General features: G+C 49.0%; 1 protein-coding gene across 1 annotated transcript in view; it reads right to left on the bottom strand.

The window, feature by feature from the left end:
- Window positions 1–14,508, bottom strand: part of LOC125943523 (uncharacterized) — an 82,395-nt gene extending 67,887 nt beyond the window's left edge. Inside the window, exons 1-3 of the mRNA XM_049662882.1 lie at window positions 14,163–14,508; window positions 6,967–7,282; window positions 5,568–5,720 (exon numbers count right to left, since the gene is read on the bottom strand). Of these exons, the coding sequence (XP_049518839.1) occupies window positions 5,568–5,720; window positions 6,967–7,282; window positions 14,163–14,505 (812 nt within the window). The 5' untranslated portion in view covers window positions 14,506–14,508. The remainder of the gene's footprint in view (window positions 1–5,567; window positions 5,721–6,966; window positions 7,283–14,162) is intronic.
- Window positions 14,509–20,452: the final 5,944 nt, after the last annotated feature.

The following is a 20,452-nucleotide window of genomic DNA, read 5'->3' as shown; positions in this document are numbered from 1 at the left end:
GCTACTTGAAAGAACTACCAAAAATGTATAGCATGCCTCTCAAATGAATCAGGGCAAATTGCAATTTCCTCGTGATAAACGTTTCGACTCCTTCCTCTCGGCGCAGGGAGCAGGTAGATTAATTTTTTTTTTGTAACAGAAAGCGTCATGTATAATAAGTGGTATAAAGCAAGAAAATTCTTAAATGCTGCTTTTTGAATTTAATTATTTCACTCTATTCTTGGCACTTTTTTCCCACATTATAAAAAGGGAACTTTAGTCTAACAGAATGACAATCATGCCACTACTCTCGATCAGTGAAATAAAATTTTCATAATACCATTCTCTCTCAATGGCGGCCTGAAACGATAATAGGTGATCTTTAACTACCTCAGTAAGTGATTATCCTATACAAGAAACTAAGTCTTATTCAAAATCAGCATTAAAATTGTACGAGCATGCATAATTTCACAAAGATTAACTGAAAAGTAACGCAGCTCACTTAAAAAAACCAGGCGGGCCGTCTGGCTTTGAAAATAGCTCTTAAAATATCCTACACCACACGTCAGTGAATGGCTCGATTACCCTCTGCTGTAGGTTAGGTTAGGTTAGGCTCAACATCAACAAGTTCTATTCTCGACAGGAACAGGTGAACGTACTTACATAAGCATGCCCAACAACTATCGAATAGAACTGCGAGTTTTCTTCAAAATGAGCTATACTGTTTTTGAAGAATCACCTTAGAGGCATCGGTTGCAAAAAAGAGAAAAGAATTGGAAATGCGTATTTGTCCGGCCAACAAAATTTGGCTAATAAATTTTAAACGAATATGTTTACAGACTGTATTGCAATTGAAGAATGCAAGCCAGAGAGTTTTTAAGGCTAGGTAAAGGTTGTAGACCTGCTGGCTAGAGGTTCGGCGAAGATTTCCGGCGCTGACAATCGACACAGGAGCGAACAAATTTCTGCACGTACCGGTACATTCCCCGCCAAAAGTACCGTTGTGGAATTCGGTGGTAAGTTTTGTATACCCCAGAGTGTGCACACTGCGGATCAGAGTGGAACGATTCGCATATTTTAGAACGGAGACTGCGGGGTACTACCAGTAACCACTGGCGGCCGTCGGCGCTGTAGTTGTGTCGGTAAAGTAGCTCGTCGCGAATGACGAAATGGTGGGCTTGACGACGCAATGCGCGAGTGGGTGGTGTGGCCGACGGATCAGTGAGCCAATCACGGATCAGTGAGGATCAGCGAGACAATCCATTGGTCCTTGCGCTGTTCTGTAGCGATGGTGTGAAGGTCGATGGAAGAAACGGCCAGTAGTAGTAGAGGTTTAGGTTGGGAAAAGATGCGTATTTCTGCAGCCCTTATAGGGAGCACGGCTCAGCATCTGGGGGGAGGGGAATGGGCGGGAGAAAGAGGGAAATAGTGGGAGAAGGGGGAAGGGAAAAACGGCCAGCTGAGTTTCTGAGCAGCGGGCGTTGTCGTCGGGTAAGGGGGGGCGCGAGAGGGCGTCTGCGTCGGCATGTTGGCGTCCGTTGCTGTAGAGCACGCGGATGTCGTAGTCCTGCAGACGAAGTGCCCAACGGGCGAGACGGCCTAAGGGATCTTTCAATGACGACAGCCAGCATAGTGCATGGTGGTCAGTAACGACATCGAACGGGCGGCCATACAAATAAGGGCGAAACTTCGTAAGGGCCCAGATGATCGCCAGGCATTCTTTTTCGGAGACGGTGTAGTTGGCCTCGGCTTTAGTAAGCGTACGACTTGCATACGACATTCAGGGAACCCTGGCTTGCGCTGCGCAAGGACAGCGCCAAGGCCAACACCGCTGGCGTCCGTGTGTACCTCTGTAGGCGCCGTAGGGTCATAGTGGCGTAGTATGGGCGGAGGCGTCAACAAACGATGGAGCTTTGCGAACGCGTCCTCGCACACTGACGACCAACAGTCGAGGGGCCCCTTACTGCTTAAGGAGCTTCGCCAGTGGCGATATAATAGTGGCGAAGTTTCGGATGAAACGTCGAAAGTAGGAACACAGTCCTATGAAACTGCGCAGTTCTTTGACGGACGTAGGTCTAGGGAACTCGGCTACGGCCCGAAGCTTGGCTGGATCTGGGAGAATTCCATCTTTGGACACGACGTAGCCCAGTATTGTCAGCTGCCGTGCTGCAAATCGGCACTTCTTTAGGTTCAACTGTAGGCCGGCGTTGCTCAAACGCGTCAAAACATGCCGGAGGCGTTGAAGATGCGTGGAGAAGTCCGGAGCGAAAACGACGACGTCGTCAAGGTAGCACAAGCACGTGTGCCATTTCAGGTGTCGCAAGACGGTATCCATCATGCGCTAGAAGGTCACGGGCGCATTACACAGTCCGAACGGCATGACGTTGAATTCGTACAAGCCGTCGGGCGTGACGAAGGTTGTCTTCCGTCGAGCGTCCTCAGCGATAGGAACTTGCCAGTACCATGAGCGCAAATCGAGCGATGCAAAAGAATTCAGCTCCTTGGAGGCTGTCAATCGCGTCGTCTATTCGTGGCAACGGATAGACGTCCTTGCGGGTTATCTTGTTGAGCCGTCGGTAGTCCACACAGAAACGTACGGAACCGTCCTTCTTCGCAACAACAACGACCGGAGACGCCCAGGGACTGTTTGATGGTAGAATAACATCCCGTCGAAGCATGTCGTCGACTTGCTCGTTAATTACACGACGCTCGGCAGGAGATACGCGATATGGACGTTGCCGTAGTGCCGGTTGGGAGCCAGTGTCGATGCCATGCGTGACAGTGGACATGCGGCCCAGGGAAGTCTGCGCGACATCGAAAGATGGGCGAAATTCTTCCAACAGGCACAGAAGCTGTGAACGCTGGACCGGCGTAAGGTTTTCATCGATGGAGGAGCCAAATACATCTTCGGGCGATGAATCAGACTTCGAAACAGCACTAAGTGGGAAGGAGTTGGGCCAGTGCGTGTCATCGGGTGCGTCCACAACTTGTGCGTCTTCGATGGGTTCCACTCTGCCGAGACATTCGCCTCGCAGCAACGTGACAGTATATGGGGATGGATTACTAAAAAAATAGCGCTCTCACCGTGAGTGATTTGCACTGTCGCAAAGGGCACCAACAATCCTTTCTTAGTGCGAACGCGGTCAGATGGCGAAAGGAGTGCAATTGTGTCGCAGAGACCGTCGCAGTACACTGAAACAGCTGCTAACGCGTTCGGGGGCACTTGGGTATCGTCTGTGACGAGTATTTTATTCGAAAGCGATGGTCCGTCTGCCGGCATCATCTCTGAGAACGGCGAGAGTTCTATTTCGGCGGGTGTGCAATGAATGACGGCGTTGTGGCGGGAGAGAAAATCCCATCCCAGGATGATGTGGTGCGAGCATGCAGGAATGATGATGAATTCGACGGCATACATGACGTCCCGAATGACGACGCGAGCTATGCATACTGCTGTTGGGTGAATACTTTGGGCGCTAGCCGTACGAAGGGATAGCCCCGAAAGTTGCGTCGTCACTTTTCGTAGGACACGGCTAAGTTTGGCGTCCATAACGGATACGGCGGCTCCAGTGTCTATAAGGGCAGATGCGCGAACACCGTCTACAAACACCTCTATTATGTTCGGTGGTCTCTGCTGAGGGCTTTCACAGTTCGATAGCGTCGCAGCCCTTGCCTCGTGGACTGCGACAACTAGTTTTCCCGATCTCGTGCGACCTGACGTGGACGCATCGGCGACAATGAGCGACGTCGTGGAGACGGTGAATGGCGGGTAGATGGAGCTGGGCGTAACGTCAGTGACACAGGCGGCAGTGGTTCGTAATTAGGGCGGCTGGACTGGCCCATGACGGGTGATGCGACTCGAGGCCGCTGCACGCGATTGCAAAAACGTGCAACGTGGCCGGCGTAACCGCACGCAAAGCATATGGGACGGTTGTCGGAAGTGCGCCAACGGTTTGCCGGAGAGGGTCCCACCCATGGCTCAGGACGCGATGAACGTAGCGGCTGCTGATATGCCTGCATGGGGGGCTGCAGACGGAACCTAGCGACATCGGCGTACGTAGGCGGCACAACCGCTTCGAACGCCTGAGGTCCAGCGACGGCTTCGACGTAACTAAACGGGGCAGCCGCAGAGATCGCTTGGGCCGGCCTGGCGACAACTTGAGCGTAGCTAAGTGGCGCCGGTGCCGGAGGGCGCTGGTGATATTCGGGCATGACTTCGGCGATTTCCTGCTCAATCACTCGGCGGAGGGGAGGCGGGACTGTGGTTGATGGCTGTTCCACATGCTGGGGGTGAGCAAAGGGCAGCAGAGAGAGCTGGCGCGCAATTTCTTCGCGCACAAATGTCTTCATTTCTGCCAGCAAGGTGGTGTGGTCAGAAATGGTTGACAAGCCAGCGAGATCTGCGTCCCGTGCTGGCGGCCGACGGGTCAATGACCGCTGCCGGCGCAGCTCCTCATAGCTCTGGCACAGCGATATTATCTCTGCCACCGTGCGAGGATTTTTGGCGAGGAGCATAGTGAAGGCGTCGTCGTCGATGCCTTTCATGACAGTTTTGATCTTATCCGACTCGGACATGGTCGCGTTGGTTTTCTTGCACAAGTCCAGAATGTCCTCTATGTAACTTGTGAAAGATTCCCCGGCCTGCTGAGCTCGTTCGCGCAAACGCTGTTCTGCTTGCAGCTTACGAACAGCAGGGCGGCCAAACACGTCGATAATGGCAGTCTTGAAAGCGGACCAGGTCGGGAAATCGGATTCGTGGTTGTTGTACCACAGACTTGCTACTCCCGCCAGGTAAAAAACCAAGTTGCTCAATTTGCCGACCTCGTCCCATTTGTTAGGGACACTCACGCGCTCGTAGATAGCGAGCCAGTCCTCCACGTCGGTGCCATCCGCGCCAGTGAAAATAGGTGGGTCGCGTTGACGAGGGACACCGGGACATGCGGGTGGAGCGGGAGGAGGCATTTGCTGGGAGGCGTCTTGCGGCATGGCAGATGGTAGTGCACGGGATCGAAGCTCCAGGGGCATCGAAGGGGTTGCGGAGCGGTTTTGAGGGTACAGCACCTCCACCAATTTATAAGGATGTTTATTGGACGGTACTTGAAGCAGCGCAAGGGTGACACTCCAAAAAGCGCAGCACGGACTCTCTGCACGAGCGGCGCTCGAGAGCCGAAGAAAACGACCTACTAGAAAGTACTGGAGAAGGAGACCCACTTCAAGGCGCTGGAGCGGACGACCCACTTCAGGGTTCGAACGCTTCGCTACAATATATATATATATATATATATAACAGAAGTCCATCGTTGCTGGACCTCTGTCATATTTCACCGCTGCAGTCGTACAAACTTCTAATTGACCTAGAATGTGGAGCCGGTGAAACATGGAATGAACTAAGCTTTGACACAGTAAAGAAAAATTAATAAAAACGGCACCGGCGTAAAATACAGATCCGAACATGAGAGAGAGAAAAAAAAAAAACGTGCTTTAGAGAGATGCTGGAGATGTTAGCCTGGCTATTCGCCTGACATGCTGCTCTAAGTATCGAGCATGGTGCATGAAAAGAAAGATGCCAGGTGTAAATGCGCAGGACTCACTCTGCAGGACTTCCATCCAGCGGCTCATTCGAGACAGCGGTGAGTTTCTTGGGCGTGATTAGTGTCAGAGTAACTGGGACGTTCCAGTCTGCCTTTTCAGAGCACGGAAACAAGAAGTGCGCCTTGTCCTTCTCCAGCACCATTTTGGTGAGCCTGCGTCAATGAAAAGCCGGGCGCTCACTCGTGTGCGAAGGGCTGAACGGCCGGGCTTTTAAGATCTCATCGCGCTCACCGAACTATGCGCAAAGGTAACAGCAACTCGTTAAACCACGCGACACAAGACATTAAAACATTTGATATCTATATAATTATAAATTGGAAAACGTAAGAGAGTAACGCTGCGTTATCGGCGCCGTTGTCCGTGTTAAAATCGGACCCACTTGAACGCAGAGTTATAATTGCAAACTTTCTAATTAGAAAAAATTCTAATTAGAAAGAGTTTCTCTTTCTAACAGAGTTTATCCAGCTGCCCTGTCATAAATGCAGCCAAGACCAAATTTAGAGAACATTGTGAGAACTTTATCGTAAATCTGCATGCGAAGGTGAATAAGTGTTATAATATACTGTTTTCTCAAAAAGATAGCTTCATCGGGCGCTCGAAAGCGTCACACGGCCGTTATAGGCTATGGTTACATTTGTTTCGAGAAAACTGCTTCACAGCGAGCAGCCTAAAGTGGTCGATAAGGCATGTAATGTTTAATGTGTGGTGAAGCTTAAAAAAACCATTTCTTGCCATTTAGGAGCTTTGAAAATTATTCCTGAGCTCTCGCATCCCCCCCTTCTCACTCGGCATAGCTTTGCAATAACTGTCCCCGGCGTCCTCACTAAGCTGAAGGACGCACCTTGTTTATAAATGGCTAAAATATGGAGCCGTTGTGTGTGACGCGTAAGAAAAGTCCGAAGTGTGTGGGACAATAGCGGCTCTTGCAAAAAAATTACGTGTTCAACTGTTATAGAGCCGAATTTCGGCCCCTGTTCCGGAAAAGCTATAAATACTACAGAGATAAAATTTTGTTAAAAAGGGGATCACACTAGGGTAATTCCTTATATGAAGTTACATCTGTGATATGCGTGAATCAAGTAAAGGACCTCTTCAAAATTTTGCTTTATCGAAAGCTCGAAGCTGTTACCAAGACCACTGTGAAAACTGAAGTGACAATTGCCAGAAAGCATTAAATGCGGACCACCTATTAGAATGTTTCACAAGTAACTGACGGTATTAATGCAACTGCTCGAATGAAAAGCATCAGTGGGAAAATTGGGTTGCGATTCTCCGATGTCACAGAAGTCTTCTCTCTTTCTCATTCCTTGTCATTGCTGCTGTCCGCGTCTGGGGTAAACAGGTCATCGGTGAAAGGTTACTAGTATGCGCTCAACATAAAACGCTCTGTTTACTCACTCTGCCGCCAGCTTGATCGGGCCTTCTTGCGCAGCCTTCTCGTAGTTGTACTCAGTGATCAAAGTGTATGATTTGCCCACTGCCAACGGTTTCTCGAGCGCCGCAACCAGGAAACTGCCACTGGAGCTCAGAGTTGTGATGTTCAGACCCGTGGGCGTAGTTGCACTAGTGGGCGTTGTTTCCAAGAGAGCCACTTTGACTTCCTTGATGGTCTGCGGCAGGGCTTTCAGGATGAGCTTCGATGTGGCCACTTCTGCCTTGTACAAGGCCACTGCTCTTCCGGTCACGTGCATCATGTCGTCAGCCAGGTTTGTTCCTGGCAGCGATAAAGAAAATGGCCGCCGTCAATATGGCCATACGTAGTTGAACAGACATGGAACACGTAGAAGCGGCAACAGTAACACTAATGGATACCGCTTTTGGCGGTGCAACGCTTGAATAATGAATGACTTACGCCATCTTTCCAAATAATTTCTTACGCACTGTCAACCCAGCAGCGATATGGCGTAGACCTGCCTGTAGCGATAGAGTTTTAGAGCGCAGCCTTTAGCCGGCTGTTCTTGCGGCGAGCGGCATAACCGAGCGAACGAGCACAGCGAAAGATGAAAGCGAACGCGGATCGCAGCGCGATATGAAAGACGCGAGGAGGAAAGCGGAGAGGAGGGTAATGCGGCATCATGAAGCGCAAAGCGGAGGAAGGCATGGCGAAAGCGTGAGAAGGCGCAGCGCGTCGACGAAGGCTACGAGATGGCGCCAGGATAGCGCGCATCGTCTCGCAGATTTCTCGGCGGCGGCTGCTGTGATTCGCTCCCACGCGTCACCCACGCGCTGGCTCGCGCGATTTCCAGATTAGCGAGGCAGTCACACTTCGCTCCGTTTGCAACGTGCCGCACGAGACAGATTGTCCGCGGCCGCCAATATATCGCTAAATGAAAACATGTATACAGCTGCGCTCATTCGCATTCGGGAGTGTCGTAATTTTTCAAGCGAAGCTTGTATTGGCCTCACAAGTGTCGGCGGTGGTGGTGGTGGTGTCACGCTAAAACCCTATCGAAAATATTTCGAAAACTCGCGTCTCATTCACTTGGTATATACCAAAGTTGGCATGGATGGGTGCGTATGTGAGACTGACATGACTGAAAGGTCATGACATCAATAACACAACATGCTCGTGAGTTACGTCCCGATTAACCATAATAAAATCACGTGTGGCGCATACCGGCATTGGATATGCGGGTCTGAGCCAGGGATATGGAGGTATGAGCCAGGGACAAGAAAGAAAGAAATAAGGAAGGAAGGAAATAAACAAAGGAATTAAGAAAGAAAGAGAAGGAAAGAAAGAAATCACGTGCGGCTCATAGCGGGGCAGCATATTTCCGCGCATCTGGTTTACCATCTGTACGGCGTGCATAGCCGGATCACGTGACGCGCGCGACCAATCAGGGTCATTTGGTGTGACGCAGAGAGGGAAAGGGAAGTAAAAAGGGTGGGCACGCCCTCCGCCGGGCTTCCCTCGCCTCAGATCAGTTTCAGCGACCGGACGGGAAATCCGGGCGTGGGCGTTCCGCCGAGGAGCAGGCTGCGTTTGAGCAACAGCGCTGCTAACTCCCTCGAGAAAGGGCTCGTCGTCGACGTGCCGATTCAAGCATGATGTCTTCCGAAGCCCAAGCGAAACATCAGCGAAGAGCCCCGGACCCAGAGTTGCGGGAGCGCGATGTTGAGACCAAACGTCAGCGAATAGCCGCCGGCCCTGAGTTTAAGGCAAACGAAGCCGAACGCCTGCGACACCGTCGTCTTACCACAAGCTTCGCTTACCCCCATTTTCTCGACAGGGGAAGGGCTCTGAGTTTTGTTTTTTTGTTTACTGAGAACAGCAGCCATGACAAAAGAGAACAATCTTAACACGTCTTAACACAATCTTAACATTCATCCGTTCACGAGGATTTCGAAAAATTTGCACGAAAGAAAGAGAAGTTGCGCCTACTCTGAAACCGAATGAGCGACCATGTAACTTTCTACCTACTGCTACTCCACTATGTAACTTTCTACCTACAACTACTGCACTGCGACACGCCAGAGATAGGCCGAGTAATAGGCTCAATGTGTGTCTTTTGAGCAGATCTCAGGGCTGCGCTGAACAATGCAAAGAAGGAACGTAACGGTTTAGTATAGTGTATGCAACGCTATAGACGAGTACAAAAAAGCTTCGCGCCACTTATAGCTATCAATATGCCTCCAACGAAAAAAAAACTAATTATGCACGCCGGTGGCCTCGCATAACTGCTGTCCACAGCAATTGATTTAATGCGATTAGAGAGTTCTTGTTCTTATTTCTAGTGAACAATTTTTTGCCACTGTAGTCGAACGCAACACACTCCATTTGAGCCAGCGTCAGGGAATGTTGCACCCAAGCGCGATATTTTCTGTCTTTGGCATCGCGAAATACCCTAATCTTGAAAATGGGTCTTATTTGATTTTGATGTATTTGACTTAATTAGATGTATGCTTATAAGCTGAAAGCTGTGCTTTAACTAAGTTTCTCGAATTCACCTCGCAACTAGCGTAACCATACGATCGCCTCGTGCGATCGCAGTTTTCGGCACTCAAAATAAAGCCATTGAAACACGCTCACAATTTTTTTTTCTTGTAAACGTAAACAAACCCAAGCTGTCGCCACAGCAAGTTGAACTAAGATGTCTGTGAGAGTGAAGACCATGCTCACACCGGCACTTTTAATATCACTGCATTATAAAGGCGCGTTTGATTCTGTTTGGCATCCGCTAGTGTGGGAATTCCTGCTAGAACATAGGTGCCCGCCCAATTTGCTCTACCTCCTCCACACATTCCTATCGGAAATGTGGGTGTACTATCGTTCCCGGAAAGGGGAGGTGTCCAACAGGGCCGACGCTGGGCAGTCCGCAGGGCTCACCACTCAGTCCGATGTTATGGGATATAGCAATCGCTGCATTGTTAAATGTCCCACTGCCATCGGGTGTCACGCGCCAGGCTTATACCGACGATTCTGTCATCATCGTTCGAGGTAACACCGGAGCGGCCATCGAAACCACCTCCGCTGTTCTACAAGAGGTGGCCGAGTGGGCGTCTAGGGCGAGCGTGTCACTCAGTCTAGACACGTCGTCCTTCTTGGCGTTTTCACATGGCACCGCTGCGGTGCACGGTCCCCACCTACGGGTGTGCATGCGTGATGCCAGGTTGTAACAGCGCGACGCTATAAACATTTCGGCCGTCATCTTCGACTCCCGTTTATGTTGCAAGGAACACGCCGATTACATTAGGGAAAAAAATTGAAATTTTGTTACTGCTACACGTGCGACAGTTTTTTGTTGCTCCCATTACGGCGCGCATTTGAATATCTTGTACTATCGCTTACCAATGCCGTCGTTATATTGTACGGATAAAGAAGATCCAAACGCGATATCAATGCGTCACCCTGACTGTGAATGCCAAAGAGCGTGCTGCCATAAAATACGTAAACTTACGTGTAAATATTCCCTACGGAGGGCAGACACGAACAAATAACATCGCAAAGTGACTCAGAACCCAGAGCGGACTTATTAAACACTTGCTATATTACTCGTATGTAGGCGCACTCTGCAAACATTATGCTTAAAGGGACACTAAAGGCAAATACTAAGTCAAGCTAAAGTGATGCATTAGTGCACGACTATCTCTAAAGCGTCAATATTATCGCGAGCAGAGCCTTAGTAATAGAGAAATTAAGGTAAATGCAGGACATGATTAGCGACTCCCCCGGGACATTCAGGTACTCGCCCGATGACGAAGGCACTCCTCATTTAAATTCTGTCACTAGTACTGAACCACTCGTTATAAAAACATCGTTGTACTGTATTATAAGAAGAAAGAAAGTACTACTTCACCAGTTCTATTACACTTTTACAAAAAAGAACTAACTGACATTACACCGTTGACAACAACGCGGGCGGTCAAAAGGTTTCGTGTTCGCTCGATTCTGCGCCGCCCGCACTTTCGCGTTTAAGTTGTTCTGTTAACGTGTAGTGTTGCGCTTGTTTTTCTGGCTTGCGAACCTCGCACTAACTGCAAGTAGCAGAGAATTCCACTTCCATGCGACGGACTTCGCGGAATGCCCGAAATGTCTACGCCACTTTACCAAAATCAGCTGCAGCGGCGCACCGTACCGCCATCTGTCGGGCGCCGTTACACTAGACCAACGCTCACCAACGGCAGAAAATGGCGTATGCAACGTCACCACTCCTCAGTTGGCGTGGCGGGTGATTTGAATTGCAATAAAGGTATTTGGGCCCTTCAGATCCAATTTTTGCGTAAACTAAGTCTTTTCTTTGCACGAGACAAGCGTTTTGAGGTTTCTGGAAAGGTATTTGAACAGTCCACTTCGACTTAGTATTTGTCTTTAGTGTCCCTTTAACACTCCTGGTTCTTCGACAAGCATCGACAACTGCCGGCAGCGCCTCCTCGTTTGTGCCAAGGAGAAAAAGAAAATTTGCGCGAGCCCTACGAACCGCGTTACAGTAAGCGGCTGTGTGACGTTATGTGGCCTATCAGTGAGTTCGGTGTCTCCTTTCAAAGCCCTTCGCTCCTGTCCCTTTTCATTTGCGAGAACAAACGGAGAAGAACCCCGGCCACCGCGAAAGCAGTTGTCATGCTACAGCTATAGTGCCGCGTCACGGGGCGGGGCGAATGGTGAAGAGGGCGCGCATACGTGAGACGGATGTCATCCTGGCCCAAACCGGGGGGCGCACTGCAGTTATCGTCCAATCGCGAAGCTCGGCGGTGAGGTGAAAGCCTTTCGCTACTTTTTTTTAATCTACGGTGACACCAGCGCCAGGACACAGCTTGACGAGCAGTGGATACCATATGCGAGGGGTGCTGTTCCCAGTCGCCAATTACCAGCTCCGGTCAAAGATAGCAAAATGTCCAAGCGAGCGTGCTCCAACTGATCTGAGTTCGAGATACGCAAGTATTTATTTGTTACCTTTCATAATCGGCTGCCATGAGGCCAGGCCTTCCCTGTCGCCAGTATTATGTGGCGGGTATAGAACTGAAGGAAAAGAATCTTCACATAGTACGACCCTAGAGTCAAGAATACGCCCAAGCTTTTACACGGCCAACCTCAGTGGGTAACAACTCAAACGGAAAAATGGCACCTGATTAAAAAGAAAGAAACGCGACAGGAGGTGTGCCAACGATGGAGACCCGTAGTGGAAATTGAAAAGAATAAAATCAGGTTAAGCGCTTGAGATCGGCTGGCCATTGATTCGACAGGTGGACCCGTCTTTTTCAAGGAGGCCGTGTCATCCCAGGTGAGTTAGGTTTACGCACAAGGTAATCATATAAATTTTACGAAATTTCTAAAAATTGCCTATGAAAGATAGCGTAATTCATGTTCTTGAGATTTATTATTTGAAGAGGCGGACATTACTTGCACAAAAAATCGGAACACACATTCAACTAATTAACGAAAATTCACTCAATACTTGGTTAATTTATTACTTTACGGCACATATTGCAATTTACGAATTGTAGCCGGTTATTTATCAAGACGATTACACTTGAAATGAATTTCCAGCATTACACCGGTTTCGAGATATTTCCAACGTGTGGGACAAAATACATGAGCGTTCCTCTTACCTTTGTGCTTCAATGCATGAAAGAGCGTTATCTTGAAATGTAAGTGGAGTAACGGTGCGTTCTTACGTCGAGTTCGATGACGCATATCTCCAAACTGGTGTCATTCTGCAACTTCATTCGAAGTGGATACACGTTGTAAACTCACCGGCTACAATTCGTAAATTGCCATATGTGCCACCAAGTAATTATTTAGGAAGTGAATTTTGGTTAATTAGTTCAATATAATTACTCCGTATAGGGGTAATACGAGTATGTTGACGTCACGTTGTTGATGGTGCCGGCGATCTGTGGGAGAGAACTAAAGATAGAATATATCAAAAGAATGAAGGCGTATTTATTTATTATAATTATTAGGCCAGAATGGGCTCCAGATCTGCAGAGAACGTCGCACTTGAGGTGGAGGGGATGGTCGGTGTGTCAAACAAGGTGTCACGTGTTGACATGTAAACATCAACTCATCTCGCTCGATGACCGCGGGAACTCTGTCAAAACGCTCGAGTGAGGAGACGCAGCAGCAGCAGCGAGCGAATTGACCTTTGTGCCGTCTCTCGCTCCAACGCGAACTAAATGCCCAAAGCACAGCGGATACGAAGCTACCGGCACTAGATGCACTTTGTCCACATGGCAGAGCGCGTTGAAGATGTGGCCCACGGTTTCAAGCTACGGTGCCCGTCGGAGTAGAACCGCCGGAGTAGAACCCCCTCCTCCCCTGTGCCTCGCGCGCGGGAGAATGAGCGCTGATCGTCGACTGATCCTCGCAAACTTTCACTCGCTCATACAGCGTACGGCGCGCAACAAAGATGTTACCGTGTTTTGACTTTATAAGGAACCTCACAGCGACGACCACGATCACGGCGACGGCAGAAATGCGCTTGGAGTGTCTATATAATTGCTATCGCAATAAAAAGTTACACGCAAGTGCATGCAAGAACAATGAACGCAGCCACTGCCGAATGTATCTCTAGCCACCATAACATTGCACGCATGTATAAAACGTTGTATAGGCTATGATCCAAGTTTCGCGCTTAGCAATATGCGCAATGTTGCGGCGTGGTCGCGCGTCTGAGCATCTTGGTGGCCACAACGGACATCACGGCCTGTAGACGATGGCGACGTTGTGCGCATCGCAAGGCATAGCTGTAATTGAGCAATGGAGTTCGCTGTGCGAGCCTGCCTAGGAAAATTAAAATCCTCTTTGGAGAATGCTGCTATCGCAATAGATGACATACGCGTCGGAGGGTTCTTGGAACCCCGCGGACTTTGTTTTCTTTTTTTCCCCCTTGGCAATATGTTAATCTTTATTTAGTTAACAAGCTAGACTAACAATTTTCTACAATGCACCGTGGTTTGTCAAACAGCAACATCTCTTTCGAGGCATAACTGTGTGGTCTGCCTCAGCCCCGTTAGGTTACTTTTTTTCCTTTGGAGAATGTTTTCCAATAACAAACACTTCCCGGTGACGCAGGCGCACGGAGCGTATAGGCTGTTGGTAATTTTGTGTCCGCCACGCAACCCACGCCATCCTGTATAATGAATATCGCTCTCACCGTTCAGGGTAATCGTGACGTCGTAACTCTTCGGATGGACGTCTAGTGGCAGTTCTCCGGTGTGGCTTTCAGTGCCCGGCTTCGGCTTGTACGGCACAGTCAGATCCACAGGGACTACGACTTTCACGGTGGTCACAACAGTAGTGGTTGCTACCGTCGAGGTCGTTGTGACCGGCGTGGTGGTTGGCGCCACCTCGACGTGCACAACCCGTGGGCCCCGGGTTACATAGCGGATGGCCAGGGCGGCACCGAACATGACCGGAATGAGCGACAGCAGGAGGATCACAAAGATGGGCGACCGGCCCTTGTTCTGGTCGGTCCCACGTGCCGGCTCTTTCACCATTTGCTGCTGTCGGTGTGTCACACATGGTCCACACCCGGAGTCGTGCGAGCCAGGCGGCGCAAAAGAAAAGTCGCCAGTTTAGTTCTCGCACAAACTCGGATCCCGCGCGACACGAATTCACGGGGCGCTGTGCATTCCCTCGGCAGGGGCCACTGAGAAGTGCGGCCTCTGTCAAAAGCTTTTGAAGCCACTCTCGACAAGTATAACACATCTGCCGCCGGACTCTACACCGACAGGGAAGTTTCCGCGAAGGTTTGCATTTTCACGTGTTAGATGCGACCGGTGCTCTCTCTCAAAAGAAAAAAAAAAAGGCAACTGCCACGAGGGCTTGCGCATGCTATCATCATTCTTCGTTAGGTATAAAACTATAAGGTTGACGGGAATTAAAATCTGCCTCTAGACACTCTGCAATCCGCTTAAGCGCTGGCCGTGCTGTTATACAGGACATCTGGCGCCATTCATAACCTACGATCAAGCTGACTAAAATATCGTGAAAACAGCACCCCTGAGCCTACTAATAATAACGTGAACTACCTGGTCACTCCAGTCTAGGTATCTCCTGACAGCCGTTGCCATGGTGCCGCGATATTTCACGTTTCTCGTCTCAAAGCCTTCGTTCGCCGTTCGTTTTTACTCTAAGCCACGGCCGGTCCGGCCGCTCGCACGCGGGGGGGAGGAGGGATAATTAGTGTGAGCATTATATTTACCCTTCATATCCTCATCTGTACATACTCATCATCACGACTTGAGACCATCGTTGTGGGGCTTTGGCTCGGGACAATACCGAAGAGACTTGCGACCTACCCGTTGTCTCACAGGCGATTGTTAAGCGGCATTATTACACCCAAGTCTCCGAGACTCGCAAACAGCGGCCATATACACACCCACAAACGGCCTATATAGTTCTTATCCCGACTACAGGGTTTCTAGCGTGCTCAGGAGTTTCGGAACTTCCAGCCAGTACTGTACAGTCGCCGACTTTATGAAGGTGATTGCGGTAGCGCCGAGCGAACTTCATTTCAGCGCCCTCCAGCGGACACATTCGGGCGATTCAGGGACAAAATTAAGCTACATTCTCATCATCACCAGTCATTCGTTTCTGTCATCATCAGTCAGGTTCAGAGAAGGGCATGGTTTATTCGACTTGATTGGGTGCTAGCGCGACCACCTTCAAAAAGTCGGAGACTGTACATGCCACAGACACGACTACCCACGACCAAATAGAAAAAAAAAAACAACAACACATATGCAACTCCCGTAGACAGCTCCCGTAGAGCCAAAGTTCCAATTGAGAAAGTTTCAGTTGAGTTGTGTTTTTCTGTGGACGTGTAGCCACGACCCCAGAAAAAAAATTGAGGACGCCTACGCTTCGCCTTTAAGAGTAGAACGCGATAGCGTTGCCGGGACCCATTCGCATATCGCATCGTTCGCATCCGGCAAGTAGGCTTCCTTCACTTAATACAGAACGTGGGAATGCCAGCTTACAAAGACCAAGCTTATACCGATCGCCTTAAAGTCGGCGTCACTTTTAAACAGAAGTGCATTGCTGGGAAGACGTTTTTCCAGGGGCAATATAAGTCGTGTTATACTAAAATGTGAAGGCCCTAGGACCTTTTTTATTATTTTATTACTTTTTTTGCTATTGGCCCCACGCGCGCGTGTTCAAAACGCATTTGGCAGGCCAAGTCCTGATTTGACCTGCCGAGGATACCAGCGCCATCTGGATAAGATTTTCGCAAGTAGGTGAGTGAGCCGGTGTTGTTATGGTAGAAATGATGACAAAAGAGGTTTGTGTGCGAGTTTCGTCGTCACAGAATAATGTTTTCTTGTACATTCAAATAACAGTCCGACGCCACCACGTCTGTAGGTTGTGTTTCAGTTGTACTTTACCATTTTTCTAACGGACTTCACTGTGAGAAATTCAATTTTTGTTCACTAACACCTTGCACCGCGACGAAGGGCCTGCATGGTCGGGGTGGTTCGGAATGACTTCTCCAGCGCAAACATCTTGCGCCACGCGGAGGGCCTGCGCGGTCGAGGTGGTTGTGGATGATTTTTTTCCGCCACGGACACCGACATCCACGCCGACGCCGGATTTTCTGCGGCACGGGGCCCTTAACGCTCTCGCGTTAAGACACCTGTCATAATAGGCAGGTGTCGGACACAGTTGCAAGTAATCGCCCGAATGAATCAGGTATGACAAGATGTTCATCGAGGCGCAAATTAGGAATTCAGCGTTTTTCAACCACACGGCGAGCTGTAGTAGTGGTTATACACAGGGGAGAACATTGCACGGGCTCTGGCCTGCCCGGCAACCCGGGTCGGGCCCTGTGAAACAGCCTTCACGGTGGGTTCGGGTTGCGCTAGACTTGCTTGGCACACTCTTAATCTGGGTCCACATAGCTTACGTATATGCAAACATGTAAGTATATAGGCCGCGTAACACATACGTTCCCGAAATTTTATCAGGAACAAGCGTTGTTATTGCGTGGGACAAGCCACTTGCAGAAGTGTTACCTGGAACACCGGATTTGTTTGGTTTTTACTGTTTGATTTATGTGGAAACGGGCGAGAAGTAAGTGGATCAGCCGCTCGCTTCACTATAAGGTTGCACGTTGGGCTTGTTGGTGCGTCTTATGAAACGCCATTGGCGTAGCGCGTCTGAAAGGGGACAGACACAAACACACACAAAGCCTTGTGTGTGTGTGTGTGTGTGTGTGTGTGTGTGTGTGTGTGTGTGTGTGTTTGTGTGTTTCTTCGTCCCTTCATAGAGGCGCTGCGCCCCTGGCGCTCCTTTCAGTTAACTTTTTTCCTTCTCACTGGGAAGATGTACCAGTAAATCACCTATGTCACCACTGTTAGTTTTTTTCTGCGATTTTATTGGCATTCATTAGTATTCCAAATACTATTTCATAATCAGAGTAACCATTTATTTAGACTAAATTCCGGGGTTTTACGCTCCTAAACCGGGATATATTATTACGAGGCACGCTGTAGTGGGGGGGGGGGGGGGGGGAGGACTACGTAAATTGTTGTTAACACCTAGGGATTTTTAGCGTGCACCCAATGCACGGCCCATTTTTTCCCCATTTCCATTTCGACACCATGGAAATGCGGCCGCCTCGCCCGGGATTCCGTCCCACGACCTCGTGCTTAGCACCGCAACGCCATTGCCGCTGAGCCACCACGGCAGGTGGCAATAAATGTAATATAATCATCTTTATTATTTATCGTCGCAAGAGCGATGGCAGGCTTACAGAGTGGGAACGTTCGTGAGAGCTTCCGCCATCCAGAAAAACAAAAGCTGTGCGCGGAGTCTCATTCGTTCGGGGAAATGCTTCTTCCCTGGGCTCCCTCACGGCTCCCCGTTGTCGTGTGGCGCGGGATGGAGCTGAGCCGTGCTCCCTCAAGGGCTGCAGAAGATAGCGCCAACCTTTCCCTTTCCCTCAAGAACCACTTATCGCGGGATGGACACGCAGAGCTTGCTTCCGTGCGTTCCCACGTTAACGCATATCCTAGTATTATATAAAATATAGTAACATGCTGCTGTATGCGCTCCCGACCGTAGGAGCACCAATGTGCTCCATGTGCGCGTATATGTACATATATACACGGTGTCCCAACTGTCATGCACCAAGATGTCAATGCGAAAATTGTTGAGCAACGTGAAAAACTCCCGATACAGCGTTCTGTTGCTCAACACGTGCTACATAAAAGTTTTTTTTTTTTACTTTTTGAGCTTGAAAGATGGCCCGCGAATACACGCAAAATGCTTCGAGCGGCCAGTCGCTCAAGGCATTTTGCGTGTACTCGCGGGCTTCTTTCACGCTCGGAAAAACATTTTTATGTAGGACGTATTGAGCAACAGCAAGCTGATCGGGAGTTTTTCATGTTGCTCAACAATGTTTTCATAGAGACTTTTAATATAATTACAATATGTAAGATGTTCAGTTAATTAAGAATAATTATGCAATTAGGCGGAATGCAACAAATAATCTGAGTATCTCCAAGCGATAGCAAACAACATTACCTTGGTACTTGTCACCGCCTCTAATTCACATGGGCTCTCCCGTGCTTCAGAATCTCGCCGGCAAGTTGTCCGGCCGATGCCGCGCATCGCGCGCTGTTTTGCCTCAGAAAATAAAGTTGCTGTTGCAAAGAGTGGTTCGTTTTTCAGCTTCTCGAGTCGACGAGGTGCCCTTGCACAGACACCACTCGAGACCCAAGAGTGCTCATATTCTTTTGACGCGTCGCTTGCGTCCGATTGATCGTGGCGTATTCGCGGCCACTGTCACCAGATCGTTTTACCGAGTTGCCGTTTTACCCACGTTAACGGCCCTACCGGTCGAGTTATCTTACAGTTCATTATCTTGGGAATCTTGATGGTCCGGGTGCGAGGTCAACAATGCTTAGAAAATGGTGCCGCGAAAGTTTTAGGAGCACGGAAGCTAGCAAAACGTGGTTTCTCGTAGCTTCGCAGTTACCTGTATTGGGATGTACGCTGGTGCACCACGACGCATTGTGCACGGAGAAACCTCTGATTGACGTCACCCGAGTGATACATTGAAAGAGGTCAATGATAGACATACAATAATAACACGCATCAGTATGTTACGTATCAACAACGTTCAGACTTGACGCCTCCTATTTCAATCGCGGGCAGAGCTGTCGCAGCGCCTCTAGACCTGTCGCCGTTCGATATTGTGGCTATATCGAAGCTCGAAGCTAAGTAGTGATGCGCTAACAAGTTTCCCAGTCCAAACAACTGGTTTACTCCTCTCAGGAAAACGCGACAACTTGCCACTCGTCGCCAACAGCACGTTCGCCGAGCGCCCTCCAGCGCGATCCCACATACCAGCATGGTGCCGGATGATAGGCGGCGCTATGATCGCAAAATGACGCACCCTCAATAAAACGGCCTGTATAGGGTGATAATTTTTAGTTTTAAGCAATTAAAAAAAAAGCTGCTGCAGATAACATAATTCTAGTCCATGAGCTGGATTATTCAGAGAGGCGGAAATTACTTGCACGAGAAATTGATACAGATATTCCACTAATTAACAAAAATACACTAATTATTCTTTAAAATATTTACTTTGCGGCACATATTGCAATTTACGAATTGTAGCCGGTGAGTTTGCAAGGCGTATCCAGTTGGAATAAACTTCTAGAATGACGCCAGTTTGGGGATATGCGCCATCAAACTTGATGTAAAAATGCACTGTTGTACACTGACTTTTTTTTTTTACGAAACGCTCTTTTATGCATTCAAGCACAAAACTGGAACGGTCATGTATTTCTTTCCACACTTCGGGAAATAAAATGTCGAAAGTTGTGTCATCTTGAAAATTCATTTCAAGTCGATACATCTCGGAAACTCACCAGCCACAATTCGTGAATTGTGGCGCAAAGTAACTAAGAAGTTAATTAGCAAAATGTTAAAACATTAGCTGAATGTCTGTTTAGATTTCGAGTGCTAGTAATGTCTGCCTTTTCAAATAACCCAGCTCAAGGAAAAGAATTATACTATCTACCACAGGCGATTTTAAAAAAATTTCTGAAAATTTAAATATGATCACCCTGTATGCTTGGAAAGCTCTCTGGGACTGCCGTAACAGTGTCATGACGTGCAGGAATATAATGCTATTAAACAAGGTGTGGGCCTTAATATGGTTCCTTATAGCCAGATCTCCGGCTGAACGACACAGTAAGGGTATCAGTATCATGGGATGTCCATTTGCCTCTAACCAAAAGCACCTAATCCGTAGGCATCGAAAGGCGAAGCTTAGTCGTGACGTTGTCACCGAGCTTGTTCAAAACGAAGGCCAAAAATAGCCTGAAATCTGTTCGTTCATCCGCTGACGTTCCTGCTCGCGTATTCCAATGACCACCGCTTAGGGGTACCAACACGTTGGGAAGGTCTACACGTACCGTTGTAAGAGGGAAA

Source organism: Dermacentor silvarum, chromosome 2 (assembly GCF_013339745.2).
Source record: "Dermacentor silvarum isolate Dsil-2018 chromosome 2, BIME_Dsil_1.4, whole genome shotgun sequence".
In the NCBI taxonomy this organism is placed as follows: domain Eukaryota; kingdom Metazoa; phylum Arthropoda; class Arachnida; order Ixodida; family Ixodidae; genus Dermacentor; species Dermacentor silvarum.
The sequence above is the reverse complement of the archived record's forward strand: the minus strand, read 5'-3'. Positions and strand labels throughout refer to the sequence as shown.